This window comes from Betta splendens, chromosome 12 (assembly GCF_900634795.4).
Source record: "Betta splendens chromosome 12, fBetSpl5.4, whole genome shotgun sequence".
Taxonomy (NCBI): Eukaryota; Metazoa; Chordata; class Actinopteri; order Anabantiformes; family Osphronemidae; genus Betta; species Betta splendens.
In genome coordinates, this window is record NC_040892.2 from 10,135,377 (window position 1) to 10,154,109 (window position 18,733).

Here is an 18,733-nt window from a genome sequence, read left to right on the forward strand (position 1 = left end):
GTCTCACAGCTTTTAGCCGGAAACATCTTCTGACAGCCGCTGTTCAGCGCATGCGAGCGTCGCCGCGCAGCGCTGGGGTTTTATTAATGAGATGAGTCGAGTGCTCAGAACTTAACAAAAGTGTGTGTGTGTGTGTGTGTGTGTGTGTGTGTGTGTGTGTGTGTGTGTGTGTGTGTGTGTGTGTGTGTGTGTGTGTCCTTGCAGTTACATTGTAGTGGAGCCCAAAATCCATTTTTTTCTAGCAACCGTAACTAAACCAATTGACCAGCTGCTTCTCTGTTTTATCAAAGTAGCTGCTCAGCAAAAATGCCAAGTAAAAGTAACTCCTACGATCCCTCCGTGCTTCTAATCAAATGCCATTCACATTCTCACCAGGGGCTGAACATCCTAAGTCTGATCCTAGAATCGCTCCTCAGCTCTGTTCTGCACCGACCAGGCTGCAACCTTTTAGTCCATTCAGTCCCGTGCTGATCGCAGGTATGTGTTCACTGCCGGAATCTGAAGTCCAGATGTTTAGTTTGGCCAAAGGACTCGGTGCTAGAAACCTGTGCCAGGCTGGCACTCTGTTAAACACCACTGCATTTATATGTATCTATCCACAAAACGATGGAGCGGTGGTTGAGGTTCAGCTGGCCTACACATCCCCACCGACGACCGCAGGAGCTCCACCGGATGGAAGGGTGGAAGGCGTCCGGTTATCACACGGAGCCACAAGGAGGTCTGGCTGCAGTCTGGATAAGTGGAGGAGGACCTGCATAAACGACAGCCTAGCGGGTCGCCGCAAGGCCCAGCCAGTGGCAGCGGGTTGTAAAGCGAGAAGGCTGCAGCTGAGCAGGAAAACAGGCATGCACCTTTCTGTCTACTGCACACACACACACACACACACACACACACACACACACACACACACACACACACACACTCACACACACACACACACACACACACTCAGACAGTCCCGCGGGGAACAGCCATCATCCACTTACTCCAGAAAGCTGGTGATGTAGTCTTTACTGCAGGCGGACCAGGAGAAGGGGTTGGTGTTGGCTGTTATGTGAGCGGCCATCAGCTTGGCCGTCTCGTGGCCTTTGGTCCCGCAGGAGTTACCGATCCCATCGTGGTTCATGCCGAAGCTGAGACACAGGAAATAGAAACTGTGATTAGGGCATTTAAATGGCCGTAGATACATGGGCCACGTCGCCTGGACACGAGGATTCCTCCCCAGCGGCTCCGAAACAGCTGTGTGCAGAGGTCAGGGGTCAAACCCTGTCTGGAGCGCGGCAGGAACAGAGGAGTTTTAATCACCACTCTGAATGATGCCTGTCTGTCAGTCACCACCTGCAGGTCTGAGCAGGCGGAGAGGGGGAGTCACCTCAGACCGACTCCTCAGACCAGCGCTGTATCAGAGAACGCCAGGCTCATTTCACAGCGTTCGCCGACATAGAACTTATCTGTTTGGATGTCACATTTCAGCAGGATCTCACTTAGGCGCTCGCGTTTCCTTCCAGTCCAGGAGCACAAATCAAGTCTAATGTATATAACAAACCCGACCACATCGCCGTCTGAAACTGTTTTTCTAAGCCTGGCGTTTATGACATTTTACCCTCCTCCAGAAATAAATCCAACCCTGCTGCAGTGAGGTTTTTTTCAACACATCCTCTAGAAGCAGAGACTATTTTCACAACTGCCCCGCAACAGAAGCAGACACGAGACATAATAAAGGAAACGGCCATCTGATAGAGACATAGACTGATGGATTATTGGTTTGCTTCACATTCAGGAGTGGATGCGGATGCTGACATTTGAATGTATAGCTGTTTGTGATGTCTGCGGGGATGAGGGCAACATCCCAACACAACACAAGCGGTTCACTGCAGAGCACACACTGCGGTTTCATTCGGAGAATTATGCAAAAAAAGAGGTGTTACATCCTGAAACTCACTTGTGACCGATCTCGTGTGCGATGGTGAAAGCAGAACCGAGGCCGATGTCTTCGTTGATGCTGCAGCTCCTCTCGGGCTCGCACATTCCAGCCACCGAGGCCAAGCCTGGACACAGAGACCGCACATTAAGCAGGGATTCCACCTGTTCACAGCTACAGACCGTCCAGGAGCTGCAGAGCCACGGGGCCAGACGGCTGGAAAACGTTAGGGTGACGCAGTTCAACTCAGGCTGTAACGAGGGACCGGCTAAAACACGGGCCAAGGAGGCGAACAGAAAAACCCGAGAAGAAAAGAGTTCACCTCCTTTTCAAAAGTGGAGAGAGAAAGGGAAAGGAGAAGCTCTCACTATCCAGGTGTCGCAGGTCCTTCGCCCCAGAGCCCGACAGGCAGATTACATCTAGAGGTGACTGCAGAGTGGGTCATGTGACAGAGCAAACAGGTGTGTGTGTGTGTGTGTGTGTGTGTGTGTGTGTGTGTGTGTGTGTGTGTGTGTGTGTGTGTGTGTGTGTGTGTGTGTGTGTGTGCGTGTGCGTGTGCGTGTGTGTGTGTGTGTGCGTGTGTGTGTGTGTGTTGGGGGATGTGCATTCACGCGTGTCAAGAAAAGAGCGTTTTAATTAGGTTGTTGTAAAGAGGAAGCGCTGGAGAGAATTCTTCCCAAAACGTTAAGGGTCAGCAGACGCGCCTCACTTTTTCCCTGTGGTACTGGGCCATGAAGGCAGTGTTGGTTTCACCGGCGACTCCTGCGTTCTCTCAAACGTAACGGAGGTCGCTGGGTTCAGTTCAGCCACAAAGCATCGTTACCTTCCAACCTGTGTCCACAATCAACCTCGGACGTCTCATGTAGGAGAGATATTACAATATCATGTAACATATCATGTTACACAACCCTCACAAAAACCTGAGAACATGCTAACTGAGGCATTTTGTACAGTTGCAATATGTGGATATTACAATGAGATTGAGATAACAGCTAGTGGATCCAAATCTGTGTTTAGGTGTGAGTAAAGCAAGATGATGACAATGAATCAAATGTATGTGGAACAAACTGTAATTTTACCAGTTGAGGTTCCTGGACTGAGGCCTGCCTGTGTGCAGTCACTGGACCTCCCTCTGACTACTAATCACGGCCCTTGAACTAAACCCATTTTGAGTGTTCTGGTCCTGGACGGGAGTGGGCAGTACTCAGCATCGCGCATGGTCTCTGGCATCGCTAGGCGTGACACACCTGTGCGAGTGGCGTTCAGGGGGTCAGCACTGGCAGCTAAAACTGGCACGGCTTATGCATCCTCTTCGCTAAGAGGCTAAACAAGAATAGACTCGCAAATCAGGAGGCAACGGAGGGAAACAGCCTGGAGGTGAGGAAAGAGAGGGAGGGAAAGGAAGACGTCTAAGAATGCGTGTGAGGAGAGAGTAAAGTGTGAGCATGCACACGGGTCATGGGTGACTGCAAACACACACACACACACACACACACACACACACACACACACACACAGCTGTTTTCTTAACTCCAGGGTGGACGGAGCATTATCTCCAGCCCTGTGATTACTCTGCGACCCTAAAGGCCAGTGATCTGACCCGGGAGCATGATCCCCGCGAGGAGAGGGGGAGGTGGCGGGGGGGAGAGACAATAAGGAAGACAAACAGATGCCAGGGCAATTAAAGCGACCGGGGGAATGTGACAAATGCGGTCAATCTGTCAAACCACCCCTGAAGTCACAATATTACCTCCAAGATATACTGTGGTGCCTGCAGGGCCTGTGGGGAGATAAGATGGGGAGAGCTGGGGGGGGTCTGAGCCCCCATCTCAACCATCATATCACCCGCTCTGTTCCTGTTCTCTAACACTCCCTGTAATTGGCCTTTTCCCTTCCATTTTCCTTTCAACCCGTCTTCTTCTTCCCCGTCTCCTCCTTCTGTCACTACTCTCCTCTTCGCCTCCACCCCCTCCTTCCACGTGTCCCCTCCCAGGCTTTTCCAGCGCATACCTTCTGCCGCTTTCTCCCTTCCAAACCCCCACGGTGGACGTGTAAACACCTTAGACAAACTGAGGCGGGAGGCCGAGGGCCTTTATGAGCTGGAGGCCGTGGGAGGAGGCGACCACAGATGTCCAGGTTCAACTAACAGAGGGAAGCCGGCGAGGAGCTAGAATAACACGAGTGAAAACATCCTCCTGGCGGCGTCTGCGAGGGCAACAGTCAGGTGTCTGTGTGCATGTCCTCCTCCTCCTCAGGCCTAAGTCTGGGCCTTCAGCCTCGTAGATCAATCAAAGGCATACGTCCCACGTTTGCAGCATAAGTCACTCTTTGTGTTTCCTCATTAGCCGCTCAATATTTCAACCAGCTACAGTTAATAGACAGTAGCTTTACATTTTTTCTAATGGCTAAACGCCTGTCAGAACGGAGAGAGGGAGGCACAGCACAGTGGACTGGGTCTCATGTTACCGCTGGTCACAAATAATAGGGAAAAATAGTTTTCCACTATGATTAAATGATAAATTGTAAGTTGGGCCCAAACGGTCCCAAAAGCTGCATTGTTTTGTCCCAGATGCTATTTCTGTTATTCCCACGACCGCAGGAGAATCATTTTGTGCCTTGACTAGAAAAGCTAAGACGAGATGAAGTGTGTTGTTCGCAGGAAAACCTGTTGAAAAACTTACCTAAGGTGCCACAGGGTTTGTTCTTGTACGTGCAGATGTCATATCTAAAGACAAAGAGGGCAAGATGAAAGTTAAGATTCTGTTCCACAGGTTCAGCGTTCAGTCTGGTGAACTTATAGTAACGTTCTGAAAACACCTGCCTCAGGAAAATCCACACAGTAAATTGTCAGACACAGTGCTGGAACATGTAAGTGAACGGAACACGAGGCTTCAGTCCCACCGTGACCTTTAACCCCCTTAACTCGCATGCAGCTAATTCAAGTGCTTCACGTACGTTTCTACGCTTTTCCACAGCTTCTCATCTGGCAAAACCGAGGGCACAGCCCCATAAACCCTTGGTCCCGCTTCCCAGTGGAGCGGCTCCAAACCAGCGAGGCAGGAGTTGAGGAAGTCTATTTATTCCATTTATTTCCTCCGCGTCCTTTTCTGAATGTGACAGACCACATTCCACACAAGGCCAAATGCTGTTCAGCAGCGCAACAGACGTCATTGTTCTGATGAAGAACTGGGACCATGTCTGACCTGTTTGCAGCACTTTTGTGAAGGCAAATAATCATCATCAAAACATAAGTAAATAGCCGCATATGGATCAGAGCTGGATTAGGAGACAATGAGACCCTGGACAGGTTCAAGCCCCTTCCTCACCCCTCCTACAAATGACGGGAGGCCGTGCCTTGTGTCTTATCTGTGTTTGGTAACTGTGTGTCCATCGTTTGTCTGCTTTAAACCACTTCTCAGTCGAGTTTGTTACTTTTCCTGCATCTTTTCAACGAGCTGCATGACTTTCATTCATTGTAAAAGGTTGGCGTCTACTCCCTTCACAGAAGCATGGATGCATTCACTTTACCTTCACTAAGGCAGCAGAGCTTCACACTGGAGAGACTGGAGCCTAAATGAGGGGTCCCATTCAGTGACTCCAGCGTTTCAGCTCTACTTTAATGACTAATCCCAGGGTGAACTACCGCTCCGCTGCTGCATCCTGTTGCCTGATGACCACGCACACGCCTCTACACGTACTGCAGCGGTGCGTCTGTGAGTTAGACAGACAACACAGAAGAGGTCGCAGCCCCGGAGAGAAACCCCATGAACTTTGAGTGGAAGCGGCCTTTTAGCGAGTGAAGCTAAACCCAATAAAATCAACAGCCAGCCAGGAGCTGGAGAGCATCATCTGACAGACAACAAACAAGAAAAGCTGCTTGGAACAAACCCCGAGAACTGGAACGTCTTGGCTCCTTTCAATTATAGACCTCAATTTGCTCCTTTGACAAAACCAGTCAGCGGTAAAATACACACGGCTGTTGCTAGGTTACGTGGCCAAAACAGTTCTGGCAACAATAGAGCTTCTTCCAGGTAATGACAGCGTTTTGCTGTTTTATGGTAACACCCTCCACATAAATTGCAGCGTGACGGGTACAATGCATCAGACAGAGCTTCATTCATCTCCAGCGCTGAAATCTTAATTCCCATCAGCCTCGGCAGCTACGGAGGACGCGACGCTAGCGACCTGAGCCGCCGGCGCGGTCCGATCCGACCTTACCGGGTGATGAGGACGGCGTTGTCATGGTGAGCCATCCCGTTCTCAGGAATGCTGTTGCCGTCGCCGTGGTGAGACAGGATGGACTTCTGCCACTTACAGAAACTGTCCAGAGACTTGTCAGCGTGGTGGTTGATCTCCAGGTTGGGCTGCAATCACAACAGATGTTAGTGCACGGCACGCAGCGTGCAACCAGAGGTCAGGTCACTGATCGACAGCATCCGGAATGTTGCTGAAGCTGCAGTTCCAAGTCTGGAGCCTCCTTTTGGGTGTCGAACCCCCCCCTCGGCCTTCGCCTTCATCCACTGATAATAAAGCACTAAAGGACACTGAACTTTACGTCATGCTGTCACGCTTGCTGCCAGGGAGGTTTTTTAGACTGAGTAGATCACAGCCTTGAACAATCAGAGCATTAAATGGAGAGATCTGAACCAGCAGAAGGAGCCACTGTTGCCGTTTCACATGAACTCTGCAAGTGACGATCACTTACTTATAAAAATAAAGTGAGATCATTCCTACCTGGTCCTCAGTGAGAACAATCAGTCGCGTCACAATAATGTTCACAACATTTCCTAGACTGGCATCACGGTAAAGTTTGGCAACCTGACCTCCAGAAAAGAAGAAAGACACAAAGTCAGACAAGTGGTGTCCGTGTGTCCCAGCACACAACCGTCAGCGCCAGGCGGCCGCAAAGTAGCATCAAACTTACAATGTTCATGACAGACAGGATGTAGTGCTCGATGTCTTTGCGTCCGTGGTACCCGACCATCATTTTATCGGCCACCACCAGCGTCTCCACGAAGCGCTCGGCGCTGACGGAGCGCTTGCGGCGGCGGCGGCGGCGGGCGCTCTCGTCGGGGGGGGCGGGGGGGGTCGGGCTGTGCCGGCAAGGTGTGCTGCTTTTAATGAGGTCTGCAAGCAACGGGGAGACAGAGAGTCAGGAGACGGGCTCCGGAGGAACCGCGCCTCTTTGAACCTCGCAGCTCCAGCCTCTGCTTTATGACCCAGATGCTGTGGGAAGGCGTGCGAGTCCCGGCTCGCCGGCTTCCTGGTGATGACAGCCCTCGCTGCTTATTATAAGACCACGGCTCGAATACCTAAACATCCACCTGGTTCTTTTTCCACTTCTGTCAGCTGACAGCGAATCTGGAGGCACTTGAGGCGTCTGAATCGGCAAATCTGGACACGATTGGATGAAGAGGGGCTTGTGTTGGCGTTGGAGCAGCAGCCGAACACCCTCCGTGCACGAAGAGGCCTTTTGTGAGAGCTGGCACGGGCCTCTGTCGCACAGGTTCATCCAGGCCAGGACGAACACAAGAGGCCCGCTCATGCCCGGCAGAACCCGGGCCTAGAACCAAACCCAGCGCTTCCTCTGACCTGCTATGTATAGTGATTCATTTACGTCAGTTCCACCCACAGAGTCCGACCCAGATGGAGGTTCACCAACCTGAAATGCCACAGCTGAACTCCTGGCTCTGCTCCGGCGGCGAGGGAATGGCGGACATTTTATAAATAACATGTTGCTGTGCTTCCTCCAGGTTCCGTCCGTCGGAGGTGGCGGAGGTCGCGTTCTTCAGCGGCTCGATGAGATACTGCTCCTCCTCCGTGGTTATGACACCGTGCTGGTGGGGGGGTCAAATGAAACAGGTGAAAACAAACGCAGGCACCTGAATGCGACACGGAGTGAGTGTGTGAGGCGGCGGCGGTGGTAGAGGATGAGGAGGATGAAGGCTGGTCCCCCGTTGAGCACACACGTTAACAGCAGCGATGTCGACTTCTCAACCCGTCCAGACGTCTGATTGCATTAAAGCGCACGCGCTCTTGCCCATTTTTGGTGCTGCGAGAAATACAACACTAATTCGGTTTACGATGCTCGCCGAGGGTCCTGCCAACACATTTGGCCTCATGTTCCTGGACGTGATCTCGTTTGCCAATGAGAAGCGGCAAACCCTTCTTCTGAGTTATTCCGTAAGCGAGGACGGATAACAGCTATTCTGCTCTCTTCCAGCGCCTTGATTAGAAATGAGGAATTGGACGGCCGCAGTCTGCGGATGAAAGGCCGAGACGGGATAATTGGACGGCTCGTACGCCTTTTCCAGCTCTGCCTTTGAATGGAACACTTTGAAATTGAGCAATATTTAAACCTCCGACTGCTAAACGCGGTGCTTTACAGATGAGCTCCAGCTCTTACGACCGCTCCACAATGGGAGATTTAATGCACGAACCCTCTGCTGCACATCACCCAGATGGTGTGATTTTTTCTTTTTTTTCCCCGCATGAGCATCACCTCACTCCGAGCGGCCTGCTGACTCCTGCCTGCCGGCGCCAAGTGGAAGGGGGCCAAGGTTCTGTTAAGTAAACTACAGTTGGTCTAATCCCCTGGCACTGAGTCTGAAGGACTGGCTGACGTGAGAGCAGAGCTTGGTATCATTCTGACATTGGCATCAAGGCGCGTTTGAAGTAAGCAGGTTGAACCCTTTGCGGGTCATTATGATGGAAAGGCCACGTACTCACCAGGCCCTTGCAGTTGCTGAGCGCCACTCTGGTCGTGCTTTGCTGATTTTGCAGGAACCCCACGTAGTGGCAGTTGTGGACCATGGTGTGGCGCCACTCCACACCCTCCTTCCCCCAGTACTCCACCGTGAAGTGCCTGGACACCAGGTGGGGGGTGGGCGTCAGGTTCAGATGAAAGTGCTTCCCGTAGGCTGACAGTCTGTAGAACACTCGGGTCTCCGGTGGGTCTGGGTCCGATACCGGGTCCACCGCGCCCCGGCGCCGTCGACCCGGCCGGTGGTGCTTCGCAGTGTAGCTCAGGAACTCCCCGTTCTCATCCACCTGCACCGGGACAGTCAGCTGGTAGTGCTGCAGGTAGGACAGGAACTCCTCTTTTACAGGAGACAAGAACAGAAGGTCGTTAGAATGGATAAATGTTCTGGAGCCGCTCGGCCGACCCGTCCACGGCGTCCTACCTTGAGAGTCGTGCGAAAGTCTGCTGGAGCTTTGAAATTCAGACGCAGCCATCACCACCAGGCTCAGTGTCCAAGTCAGTGTCCTCCACAACATTTCCATAATTCAGGGCAAGATGTGACATGGGGTGGGGGTCGAGGGCGCTACGGGTGGGTTAAAAGCACACAGTCGCTCCGGTGCCGCACCATAACAAGTCCATGGTCTGACCTCGCTCACTCCAACCGTCTGCCAGCGCTCATCCGAGTTTCAGGTTTCTCCTGGAGGCAAGCGCTTCTACATCTCACTGGCCTTTGAATTCATGTCAGCAGCTCACAAAAAACAGCACATAATCCATCTGACACAGACACACTCAGGTGTAACTCCAGACGGGCGGCTCTATATTGGGAACTTGTCTTGACCGATCCATCTGCATTCCTGGGGAGGAAATGAAACCACGGGTTAAATGAGTCTTTATCTCTTGACTGACACGGTGCGTCTGCTCTGCTTTGATCTTCGAACAAAAGATAATGATGGTTTTAATTAGCGATTTAACTTTAAAAAAATATTTCCTTCACACACTTCACAAACGCTTATCAAACAAGCTGCAGGAACGTTTGTAAAGGTGGAACCAGGGAATATTGAGCAGTAATTGTCAAGACTCCATTCCCGTCCAGCAAACCAACCATTAATCAATTAGTCAACCCGCTGCGGCTCCTGCGTGTGTTAATTACCAAATGTCATTGAACCTAACATAAGGTGACTCTTAACAAATCTCCAGTAGCGGCACAGATTTATGTTTTCCTACATAGTTAATTGAGCAGCTCCGCCTTGGAAATGACAGTTTAACGACTGAGGGGCTCAGCATGTGAAGGTGAGGGGTTCTGCGGTGGACGTGGACTTGGACGTTAGAATAGACGCGTTCTACCTTGGCACGGGGCAGAGCGCTCGTGCGTTTTACGCGCACCGCGCACAGCCAACTGCGCGTCCGAAGCCACGGGAGGATGACGTCCGCTCGACAGTGAACGCACCGAGTGTCAGTCGGCGGAAACAAGGACTTCGTGTGTATTTCCCTCGGCTCTGCAGCTGCAGCGGCGCGGGCGGGCAGACGGCGCTACCTACTTGGCTCCGCGGCCCCAGACACTTGGCAGCCGGCCCGTGTGTGCAGCACACCGGTACCGCAGACACAACCTGAAGGAGCGGCGGCAACTAAATAGATATATTATATATATATAATATCGGAGGCGTGCACCGAACTTTCTCTACAAGTCTCCCTAGTTTGTGACCGTGCAAAACACACACCGTGCAAATGCACAGTACTGTGCGTAAATGTTTCCAAAACGGCACTTTGTCCACGCGAACGCACCCGAGACGCCGTGACTCCGCCGTGCAGACGTGGGAGCGGTACACGCCGAGTTCCACGCGCTGCTCGGATTCTGCTCGTGACAAAACTTGCCTGAAAGACTCCGCGGTGCGCGCAACAGACGGGAGTGTTAGGTGATAGTTACCACGCTCATCTTCATTGTCAGCTCCGGGTTAAGTGTTCAGAGAACCACAGAACCCTCCCGCTCCCCTCCTTTCATCTCCTTTTGGATCTTGCCATCCTTTGAAACTACAGCGAGGTTCTCCGCTCCACAGCAGCAGCAGCAGCAGCAGGATCTCAGGGCTCAGACTCGGGGTGTTGGGTTTCCTCCAGCAGCAGCAGCGGGGTGTATTTCCAGCCTACGTCTCTCTCGTCTTTATAATCTACACTCTGTGTTCTTGGTCGTGGCTCAGAAAGTTAGCGGAGGCTTGCACAGTGTTCTGCCACCGCGCAGAGCGCCTCACAAGTGCATGCGGACTGCAGCAGGAGTTGGAGCTGCTCCTCCTCAGCACATTGCGGAGGCCGGGTATGTCCCGGACCCGGACAGCTCCAAATTGGCAGCTTTTTCGTGGGGGGTGACGTCAGTGCAGATGTGCCGTTCTCCCATCAGCTGTGCGCATGTCTATCAGCGCTACAGCTTCACCCCAGACCCCCAGCGGTGGAAGAAGTACCGAGAGGAGCGAATGGAACAGTGTGTGAGGGTAGCAAAAGTAAAAGTATGACTGGAATCTGACGAACATAACTAGAAGATATTTCATATTTTGTTATATTTGCAATTAGCTTTAATTTTGGCCAAAGGTCGTTAACTCACTCATCACTTATAGGTAACGATAACAGGTAAATGTAGCTCCTCCACCTGCTTTCACTACATGCTGCACCATAATAAGAGCAGAGATGTGCATATGTTATTCATGTTTAATCAGTAAGAACTATTTCCTCAGGAACTGGAAAAGTGTGTATAATCAGTATTTGCTTCATTTAAACAACTTTGCCAAATTCCTTTTATCCGGATCTGTCAATAACAGCAGTTATAAGCAGCCATAAACACACTTAAACACACTTCAACCTGACAAACTGACTTCTGCTGCTGCTTCCTCTCTATTGTCCCATGTGTTTACCACCAATATTTAAAATTAACTACTTCTACTTCTAGTTTAGATTTGTTGATGCCTTGGTGTGGTGAATTATTAACACTAAGGAGGAAGCTGACCCTTTATCACAGATAGTATAGTTGCAAGTACAGTGATATTAAATTAATTATGAGTTTATTGTTTTTTACTATAGCCGGCACATGCCACCGTCTGCCTCCAGATGATTCCACAGCAACTTACCTGTTAACGAGAGGCTACAAGTAAATGAGAAGTGAGCTTTTATTCAAGAGCTGATGCCGTGCTCAAATCAGAAATGCTCGCTGGACGCCGAGTTTTATTGATCATAAAAGTTTCAGCGCCTCTAATAGGTGTCAGGCAAATAGCTGAAGTATTTAAAGGTATTTTAAACGTGTTGGCAAATGGCCACACAGCACATCTCGGTGTGTTTCAACCCCACAACTATCTTTAGTCGGTCGGAAATTGGACGTGGGGCTTGTGCCTGAGTTGCAGTTACAGCTGCTCATTATGTTGGAGCCTGTGTCATTACGGTCAGGTTGTCATTAGCAGCGTCTCCTCGTAGTCCGTGGGAAGCAGCGCCACCTTGCGTCTGAAAGGAGCCTGGCAGCAGCTGGACCACTGCTGTCACCGCACTCAGGCGCGTGGGCTGGGCCCTCCGAGTTCCTAGGTGCCTTCTGCCGTCATATGCTGCACTACGCTGCTGTGAATGGATACCGGGCGTGCCCTAAACCATAAATGAGATACAGAAACATGCAGATACACACAATCGACGTGTCAAACCCACCTTTGGTCAGAGGTGGAACAGTTCCTGCGTCACTAAATGCTCAATTCTCAAGGCACCTTTATGCTCAAGTAATGAAAATGAAGCATCAAGTGTTTATTTCTTCATTATCTTATTGGTCTTTGTATAATACTTTTAAATGTTTAAAAGCATGTAACTTAGTACTTGGGTTGCTGCATATTTAAGTAGAAATGAGTTCCTGTATATTTAAGTTGTGTAGTAAAGCATACAACCTATAAAACTGACAAAGACAAGTCGGTGAAATGAGTCGATGTCCTCGTTCAGCAGATTTCCGTATTCCTGTTCTTATCATGTGTTTGTTTTATTCAAATATCTCTGGAAAATATTTAAATTATTTATGTAAAACTATTATGTCATAGCAGCTGGCCTCTTTTCTATTTCTCTGTTCAGTGTCATCACAGCTGTTTTGAGTCTTTTAGTATTAATGTGTAAAACTGATGCTCGAACCGGTGAAAGCACCGTTGTCACATGTGAACATAAGTTGCGCACTCTTTGTGTGTGGGTGTGTTTCCTGTGGCCCTTTTTCCAGGAACGTTTCCATACAATAAAGTGTGATAAACCCACACTAGTCACCTGCTCGGCGCCGGCTATAAAGGCTCACGTCGCCTCCCACTCGCAGTCAACGTCCTTCGACTCTACGTCCCACTGGTGAGTTGTCATTCAGGTTCTGTTCTGAAGATAAGTTCTGTTTGGATTTCAGTGGAATGGGCTAAACTTCTTCTGTTGGATTAATAACAAATACTGACAAGTGTTTCCCACACAGAGGAAGTTTTAACTCCGACCATGGCTGTGACCACCCAACCAGGCTCCTATCCTCGCTCCGACTTCCAGACCGGCCTGTGCGACTGCTGCGATGACATCGGAACCTGTGAGCGCTCCTCGTGTTCTATTTTCCATTCGAGTGTAAGTGGGGCGTTGTGGTGATGCCTCTTCTCCCTCCTGCTCAGGCTGCTGTGCGCTGTGGTGCTACCCGTGCCTGGGCTGCACCATCGCCAGCGCCATGGACGAGTGCTGCCTGTGTGGCCTGGGCATGCCCATCCGCTCCGTCTACAGGACCAAATACAACATCAGCGTAAGATTTGCAATAACACACAACACCGGTTCCCTCTGTGTTTGTCAGGATGGGGCGTGAGGGCTACTCCCATCTTTACTTCAACAGAAGCAGCGGCGCGACAATGGGAAATCAAAGCACAGTCAACAACATGTGCTTGAACCGCTTTACCTCCCATTCTCCAAACAAACAGATGATTAATGGCGTAGCCCTGCTGCTCAAATACATATATACTTGATTGTTCCCAAACTGTATAACCATTAGTGCTTCATAAAGGCTGTCAGGATCAACCAGGGGTCACAGGCCTGAACTGTTTAAACTCTGTGAAGTATCAGGTTTGACTAATTTTAGCTAAGCTCCTGAGTAAACACTGAAACACTCTCATCCACGTTTTCCCTTCCAGTTTAAAGGTGGTGTGACTGCACTAATACACTGGATCAAAGCTCTATAAAATCATTTGTAAATCGAAACATTTACCACTTTCTAAGAACTCTTTGGGGTAAAGGTAAATAGTTGCTTGGGTTTCACTAATGGGGCAGTGGTTGACGCAGACTTAACTGTGTAAAGCACCATGTGTTTTGCATGTGGTTTCCAGGGCTCCATGTGTAATGACTTCCTGGTAACCTGGTGCTGTCCACACTGCGCCACCTGCCAGCTGAAGAGAGACATCATGCGCAGACAGCAGCAGGGCATCTTCTGATCCGGCTGGTGTCTTGGCATCGTGAGGACTTTCGTTTTATGGATCTGATGTTGAAATTGCAAAACACATTTTCTCTCTTCCTTCCAGTTTGAGTGATACGGGACGCGCTGTAAATCTGCTGGACTGCTGTAATTTTAAAAGCTTTTACTCATGCAGCTGATTCTCATAAAGTCATTAAAGTTTGTTTGCCAAGCCGTTTCCAGTACGTCTTTCGTGGTGTTTACTGGTAATTTGATTCTGTGAGGGAAACGACTTTCGTATCTTGACTCTGGTTAAACATTAGGTGGTGGGACAGACCTTGAGGAACAGTGAATAGTGTGTCTGTTGACCTAAGCTGTGAAAGCTCAGTTAGTTGGACTGTAGATATGAACACAGCTTATAGATATGAATTGTTTGAAACAAACATCTAAACTGTTTCAGCCAGAGATTAACTTCTATATTCTTGTTCACATCTATATTGGTACTGCCCTATCTTTATCATCAATGAATTTCAAAGCATTTAGTCTATAAAATAACATTAGAGGCAACAGTTTAGTGCTCGCAGTCTAGAAATCTAAGGACACGATTCCTACAACCAAATAAAACTAAGCTTAATTAATTCATGAAATCAAAACAATTCTGACAATCAACTAATAATTGCAGGTGTAACGCAGACTTCAGGCAAAATCAGTCTATCAACATCATTAGTGCAGTGAAATGTCTCCACCAATGACCATTCATCTGGCACCACCTCTAGGTCAAGGCTGAATTATTCCAGGGAATTACCTTCACGTCTTTGTTGATGTCAAGACATTCAATTCAGAAACATTTAAGTAGTCACAGAGCTGAGGTCAACATCAAGTTATTTTATAAACAGTAACAGCTGCGGAAAGTCAAACAAAGAAAAATGTGTTTCGTCTCTTTAAGTATGACTGAAGAAGAAAATGTGTTTCAATGACACAACCACAGTGCTGGACAATTTCTCTCAGCTATGAATTTATTTCCTTTTTAAATGTCGTACTGTAATTCAGTAACCAGCTGACAAAAGCTGCTCTGTCATTATGTGAAGCTGAAAACAGGGGATTATGTTGGCAAACAATGTGTTTGTATCGTTTCAATATTGTTTATGACATTACAGCTCTCAGTGATTACACCCGTGAGAGACACGGATCTGAAATACTGAAAAGCACTGAAGTATTTTCGCATATGCAAAAAGCGAAACATCAATGTCCTCGGAAAATTTAGCGAAAAGACAAACGTGTGGTGATGTTGGGCAGGAAGACAAAACACGGGCTGAGAGAGCAGTTTAGTAGGGGTTTCACTGGGTCATCTGGGTTTCCATGGCTTGTGCTGCCCACTCCGGAGCAGCCTGGCGGATCTTTTCAAGTAGGTTGTTGACTTGGAAACACAAAGACTGGATCTGTTTGTCCCAGGTAGGAAGGGGTTCACGCGCTGCAGAGGCAAGAGGAAAAACAGGTAATTTCAATTCCCATTTCATGGGAATTTGTTTTCTGACCTAGGGATGTAAATGCGGGTAGTTGTGGGTTTTTTTCACCCAACACTTCCTGATATTTTTTATTTAACATCACTTGATGCTATACTGTCTCAGTGGTCGCATGCACACATTTTTATTTTTGCAGACATTTGAATACATTTAGTATAAACTTCTTTTGAAGGTTAGGGAGCCATTTGGCCTGAGACAAAAACACTTTTACTTAAGTTTGCTAGAATTACTTACTCTCAAAATGTACAATTCCATCTATCTGATCGATAAAGCCATTCATGCGTCCTTCAGTGATCATCTGAGAAGCAATCTTCTCAGCCTAAAGACAAACACACAAACTAAGATCAGCACATACTATTTTTCCAAAAGTTCACAAGGCTGGTTCTTCATCTCACCTTGGCTGGGGGGATTTCCAACAGTGCTCCTAGCTCTTCAAAAGTAATATTGTTATACAGTTTACTAGCAGAGAGCAGGTTGTGTTCAATCACAGCTCTATCAAGAATACTGGAGCCTGTAACAGAACAGAAACAACTTGAATTGCTAAATAAGCTGTAGTTGGTTTTGATTTGTTACAAACATACAATTATTTAAACTAAACCATTTCCATTCTAAAACCATTAGGCAGCGAAAGGATCCAAAGGTTGCTGTAATAAGGTTTACCACTCAACCATCTCCTTTGATGATAACCAATGTGTGATGATGTGAGAAGCCAGCTCTCCACTCACCATCAGCTGTGGTGGCTTTCTGATGAGGCATCAGCATTGCAGCAAACTCTTGCAGCTGGTTTCCTCTGATGATGCGATCCAGGTACATCTTCTCCAGGATGCCATAGGCCGCTAGCTGCTGACAGCGTTCATCCTTAAAAAGCGTGGCCAACATACGAGAACGCTGCTGGCCTAAAACAAAGAGCATGCAACATTTACAGTAGCTGTTTGAGACAAGTACAAGAAAACCGCTAACATGGCTTTTAGGTGCTCATTTTGAAAAAGAATGGTACCTGCAGAGGCCAGTATGGTGCAGTTAAGGGCATGTTTCAGTGCTTCCAAACGCTCACTCTCATGTACAATGGATTTATAAGATAGTTCATTGTATCGTTGTGCAGCTTCAATGAATTTCCTTCTAAAGTCTAGAACTCTTGCGTAACACACCTAAAAAAGAAAACAGCATGAGAGATTTCTTTAAACTATAGAGTTCATACCCAATCATGCTTTTGAAAAGAAAATGCAAACAAAGGCGGTCACAAACTGTGGCTGTATTATATGTATGGACCTTATAGTGTATCTGCAACTGTTCATTAGACGACTCATTCTGAAGCAAGGAGGCTCTGTTGATGTAGGCCTCAGCCTGCACTGGATCATCATCTTCTAAATAGAGACGGGCAATTTTCAGGTATGTGTCCAACTTATAGTCGACATTGTACTGCCTACAAGGGAAACACAAAAGTCATTCAGAGATAACGCATGCAAATAATCAAGAGCTAAATAATTTTCAAACACGCTAATTTCATGATTTCAAACATGTTACTTACTTTTGTCCTGTTTCTAGAGGAATACCAACTAAAACCTGTGCCGCATTTCTCCAGTCTCCCTCCTTTTCATAAATGGTTGCTAAGTGTTGTCTGATTGAAGCTACCTGCAGTCATGTAAGACATTCATTTAATTATACGGTTCATTGTACTGGCTTTTAAATGACTGAATGATATACAACAAATCCTTGGTGGGTCCATAGGAAGGTGTAGAGGCCTTTACCTGCTCCTCAAAGGAGATAACCCTCGGCTGAATCTTTTCTAAGGTGAAGTGATAAACAGCTTTAGCTGTGCCGTCAGGAAGGTTGGGCAGATGTGTGCAGAAATCAGTGAGTAGCTGTCTTGAAATGACGAGGCTGACATTTTCATTAACCACTATAAAACAAGACAAAACATGGTGGTCAGTTGTTCTGCTTCCAGCCAGACACATCAAGTATATTTAAAGCCGATAGCGTAGAGAATGCAGATCCAGCATACTTGCTTCAACAAAGGCCTTCAAGGATTCCAGCTGGTCTGCATCTGTTAACTGAATGGCCTTCTCCAAAATTTGTCGATACCTGCAAATCCACAGGTTAACAAGACTACTATTATTTCTGTAGAAAGCACAAGTCAGGATATAACATAAAAAATTCAACTATGCTTGTTTACTAAAACCACGCTCCTTGTTAATGCCCATAAAGGATGCTTCATAACTTTGTGACGGAAGCCAGAATCCAGTCCTGTGCAGAAATGTTTCAAATGACAGCATGAGGCCATGGATCTTCTGTAAAAAGGTTTTGTGGTGCACGGAGCTAGTTTACCAGATACCACAGGCAGTTTGTTCCACTGTTCCCTGACATTTCCATTCTTGTCCATTCATTTCTTTCTCTCTATTTTGTAGCCTGCATCAACGGTGTAGCTGAGAACAGCAGTTAGCTAGCTTACACATGATAGAACTAACGAGTAAGCTACCTTCACTGTTAGCCTCGCTGCTTTTATGAAGAATGTCATTGGTATTACAGTTTAAACATATACCTGTAGCATTATAATACACCACCTGGCAATATGTTACTTTAAACGTTAAGCTCTCTCAAATAGCTGGCTAGCTAATGCTAGCTTAGCATATCACAGCCTTGCCTTTGCTAGCTGCTCCACAGATCAACCTAATAAACACATTTCTGACAGCATGTTGCTGCTTTTAGCAAGTAATAAGTTATTCATGCATACTTGGCAGCAAGATCCTTATGAGAGCCGCTAGAATTCATCAACTGTGCCAGCTCCTGTCTTACATCGGTCGCCATGGTCGGCTGCGAAGTGTCAAAAACAGCGATTTCCTCCTCCAAGAGGGTAACGACCCTCCGGGCCTGTTTGTGTCCCGCGATCAATTCTCCGACAGACGAGCCTGCCTACAAATATGGCGGACGTTCGCCACGGAAGTTATCATGGGCCGAAGGGTCCGTCACCAACCAGTATTTCTACTTGCCTCAATTATGACTTAACTAAATATTTAATATTACATAAAATCATAATAAAGTCAGTCAAAGCCATTCACTTCAAATTATTCCTTAATGCCTAAAAAAAGCAAACATGATTTATACACGTTACTATTAAATATGGAAAAACAGAGAAATCGACAAAAAGT

The 18,733-nt window shown here is 47.9% G+C and overlaps 3 protein-coding genes across 4 annotated transcripts in view; 1 reads left to right on the plus strand and 2 right to left on the minus strand.

Moving 5' to 3' along the window:
- Positions 1 to 10,971, minus strand: part of adamts6 (ADAM metallopeptidase with thrombospondin type 1 motif, 6) — a 38,181-nt gene extending 27,210 nt beyond the window's left edge. Inside the window, exons 1-10 of the mRNA XM_029169496.3 lie at positions 10,588 to 10,971; positions 9,106 to 9,517; positions 8,651 to 9,021; positions 7,584 to 7,758; positions 6,846 to 7,048; positions 6,656 to 6,739; positions 6,140 to 6,285; positions 4,603 to 4,646; positions 1,943 to 2,048; positions 987 to 1,133 (exon numbers count right to left, since the gene is read on the minus strand). Coding sequence (XP_029025329.1) covers positions 987 to 1,133; positions 1,943 to 2,048; positions 4,603 to 4,646; positions 6,140 to 6,285; positions 6,656 to 6,739; positions 6,846 to 7,048; positions 7,584 to 7,758; positions 8,651 to 9,021; positions 9,106 to 9,205 — 1,376 coding nt within the window. The 5' untranslated portion in view covers positions 9,206 to 9,517; positions 10,588 to 10,971. The remainder of the gene's footprint in view (positions 1 to 986; positions 1,134 to 1,942; positions 2,049 to 4,602; positions 4,647 to 6,139; positions 6,286 to 6,655; positions 6,740 to 6,845; positions 7,049 to 7,583; positions 7,759 to 8,650; positions 9,022 to 9,105; positions 9,518 to 10,587) is intronic.
- A 1,896-nt stretch (positions 10,972 to 12,867) lies between these two features.
- LOC114866901 (placenta-specific gene 8 protein-like) lies at positions 12,868 to 14,302 on the plus strand. The gene is made up of 4 exons (XM_029169140.3): positions 12,868 to 13,001; positions 13,117 to 13,221; positions 13,301 to 13,425; positions 14,000 to 14,302. The coding sequence occupies exons 2-4, from the start codon at positions 13,137 to 13,139 to the stop codon at positions 14,102 to 14,104; spliced, it is 315 nt and encodes a 104-aa protein (XP_029024973.1). The 5' UTR covers positions 12,868 to 13,001; positions 13,117 to 13,136; the 3' UTR covers positions 14,105 to 14,302.
- A 627-nt stretch (positions 14,303 to 14,929) lies between these two features.
- On the minus strand, positions 14,930 to 18,505 carry cops4 (COP9 constitutive photomorphogenic homolog subunit 4 (Arabidopsis)). 2 transcript variants are annotated; one of them, XM_029169366.3, is made up of 10 exons: positions 18,319 to 18,505; positions 17,590 to 17,669; positions 17,336 to 17,487; positions 17,116 to 17,219; positions 16,857 to 17,010; positions 16,585 to 16,735; positions 16,313 to 16,483; positions 15,983 to 16,098; positions 15,822 to 15,906; positions 14,930 to 15,535 (listed from the first exon to the last, which is right to left on the minus strand). In XM_029169366.3, the coding sequence occupies exons 1-10, from the start codon at positions 18,390 to 18,392 to the stop codon at positions 15,402 to 15,404; spliced, it is 1,221 nt and encodes a 406-aa protein (XP_029025199.1). In that variant the 5' UTR covers positions 18,393 to 18,505; the 3' UTR covers positions 14,930 to 15,401. The 2 variants fall into 2 exon arrangements, with proteins under 2 accessions (XP_029025199.1, XP_040929122.1); XM_041073188.2 differs by having other exon boundaries at positions 18,381 to 18,497.
- Between the last annotated feature and the right edge of the window lie 228 nt (positions 18,506 to 18,733).

Bases quoted from the DNA above. Each gene is read 5' to 3' on its own strand.
- LOC114866901 (XM_029169140.3), top strand. From the start codon at position 13,137: ATGGCTGTGACCACCCAACCAGGCTCCTATCCTCGCTCCGACTTCCAG. The intron at 13,222-13,300 runs GTGAGCGCTCCT...CCTCCTGCTCAG, and splicing joins CTGCGATGACATCGGAACCT to GCTGCTGTGCGCTGTGGTGC. The intron at 13,426-13,999 runs GTAAGATTTGCA...TGTGGTTTCCAG, and splicing joins GGACCAAATACAACATCAGC to GGCTCCATGTGTAATGACTT.
- cops4 (XM_029169366.3), bottom strand. From the start codon at position 18,392: ATGGCGACCGATGTAAGACAGGAGCTGGCACAGTTGATGAATTCTAGC. The intron at 16,484-16,584 runs GTACCATTCTTT...TCTTTGTTTTAG, and splicing joins CACCATACTGGCCTCTGCAG to GCCAGCAGCGTTCTCGTATG. The intron at 16,099-16,312 runs GTGAGTGGAGAG...GTTCTGTTACAG, and splicing joins GAAAGCCACCACAGCTGATG to GCTCCAGTATTCTTGATAGA.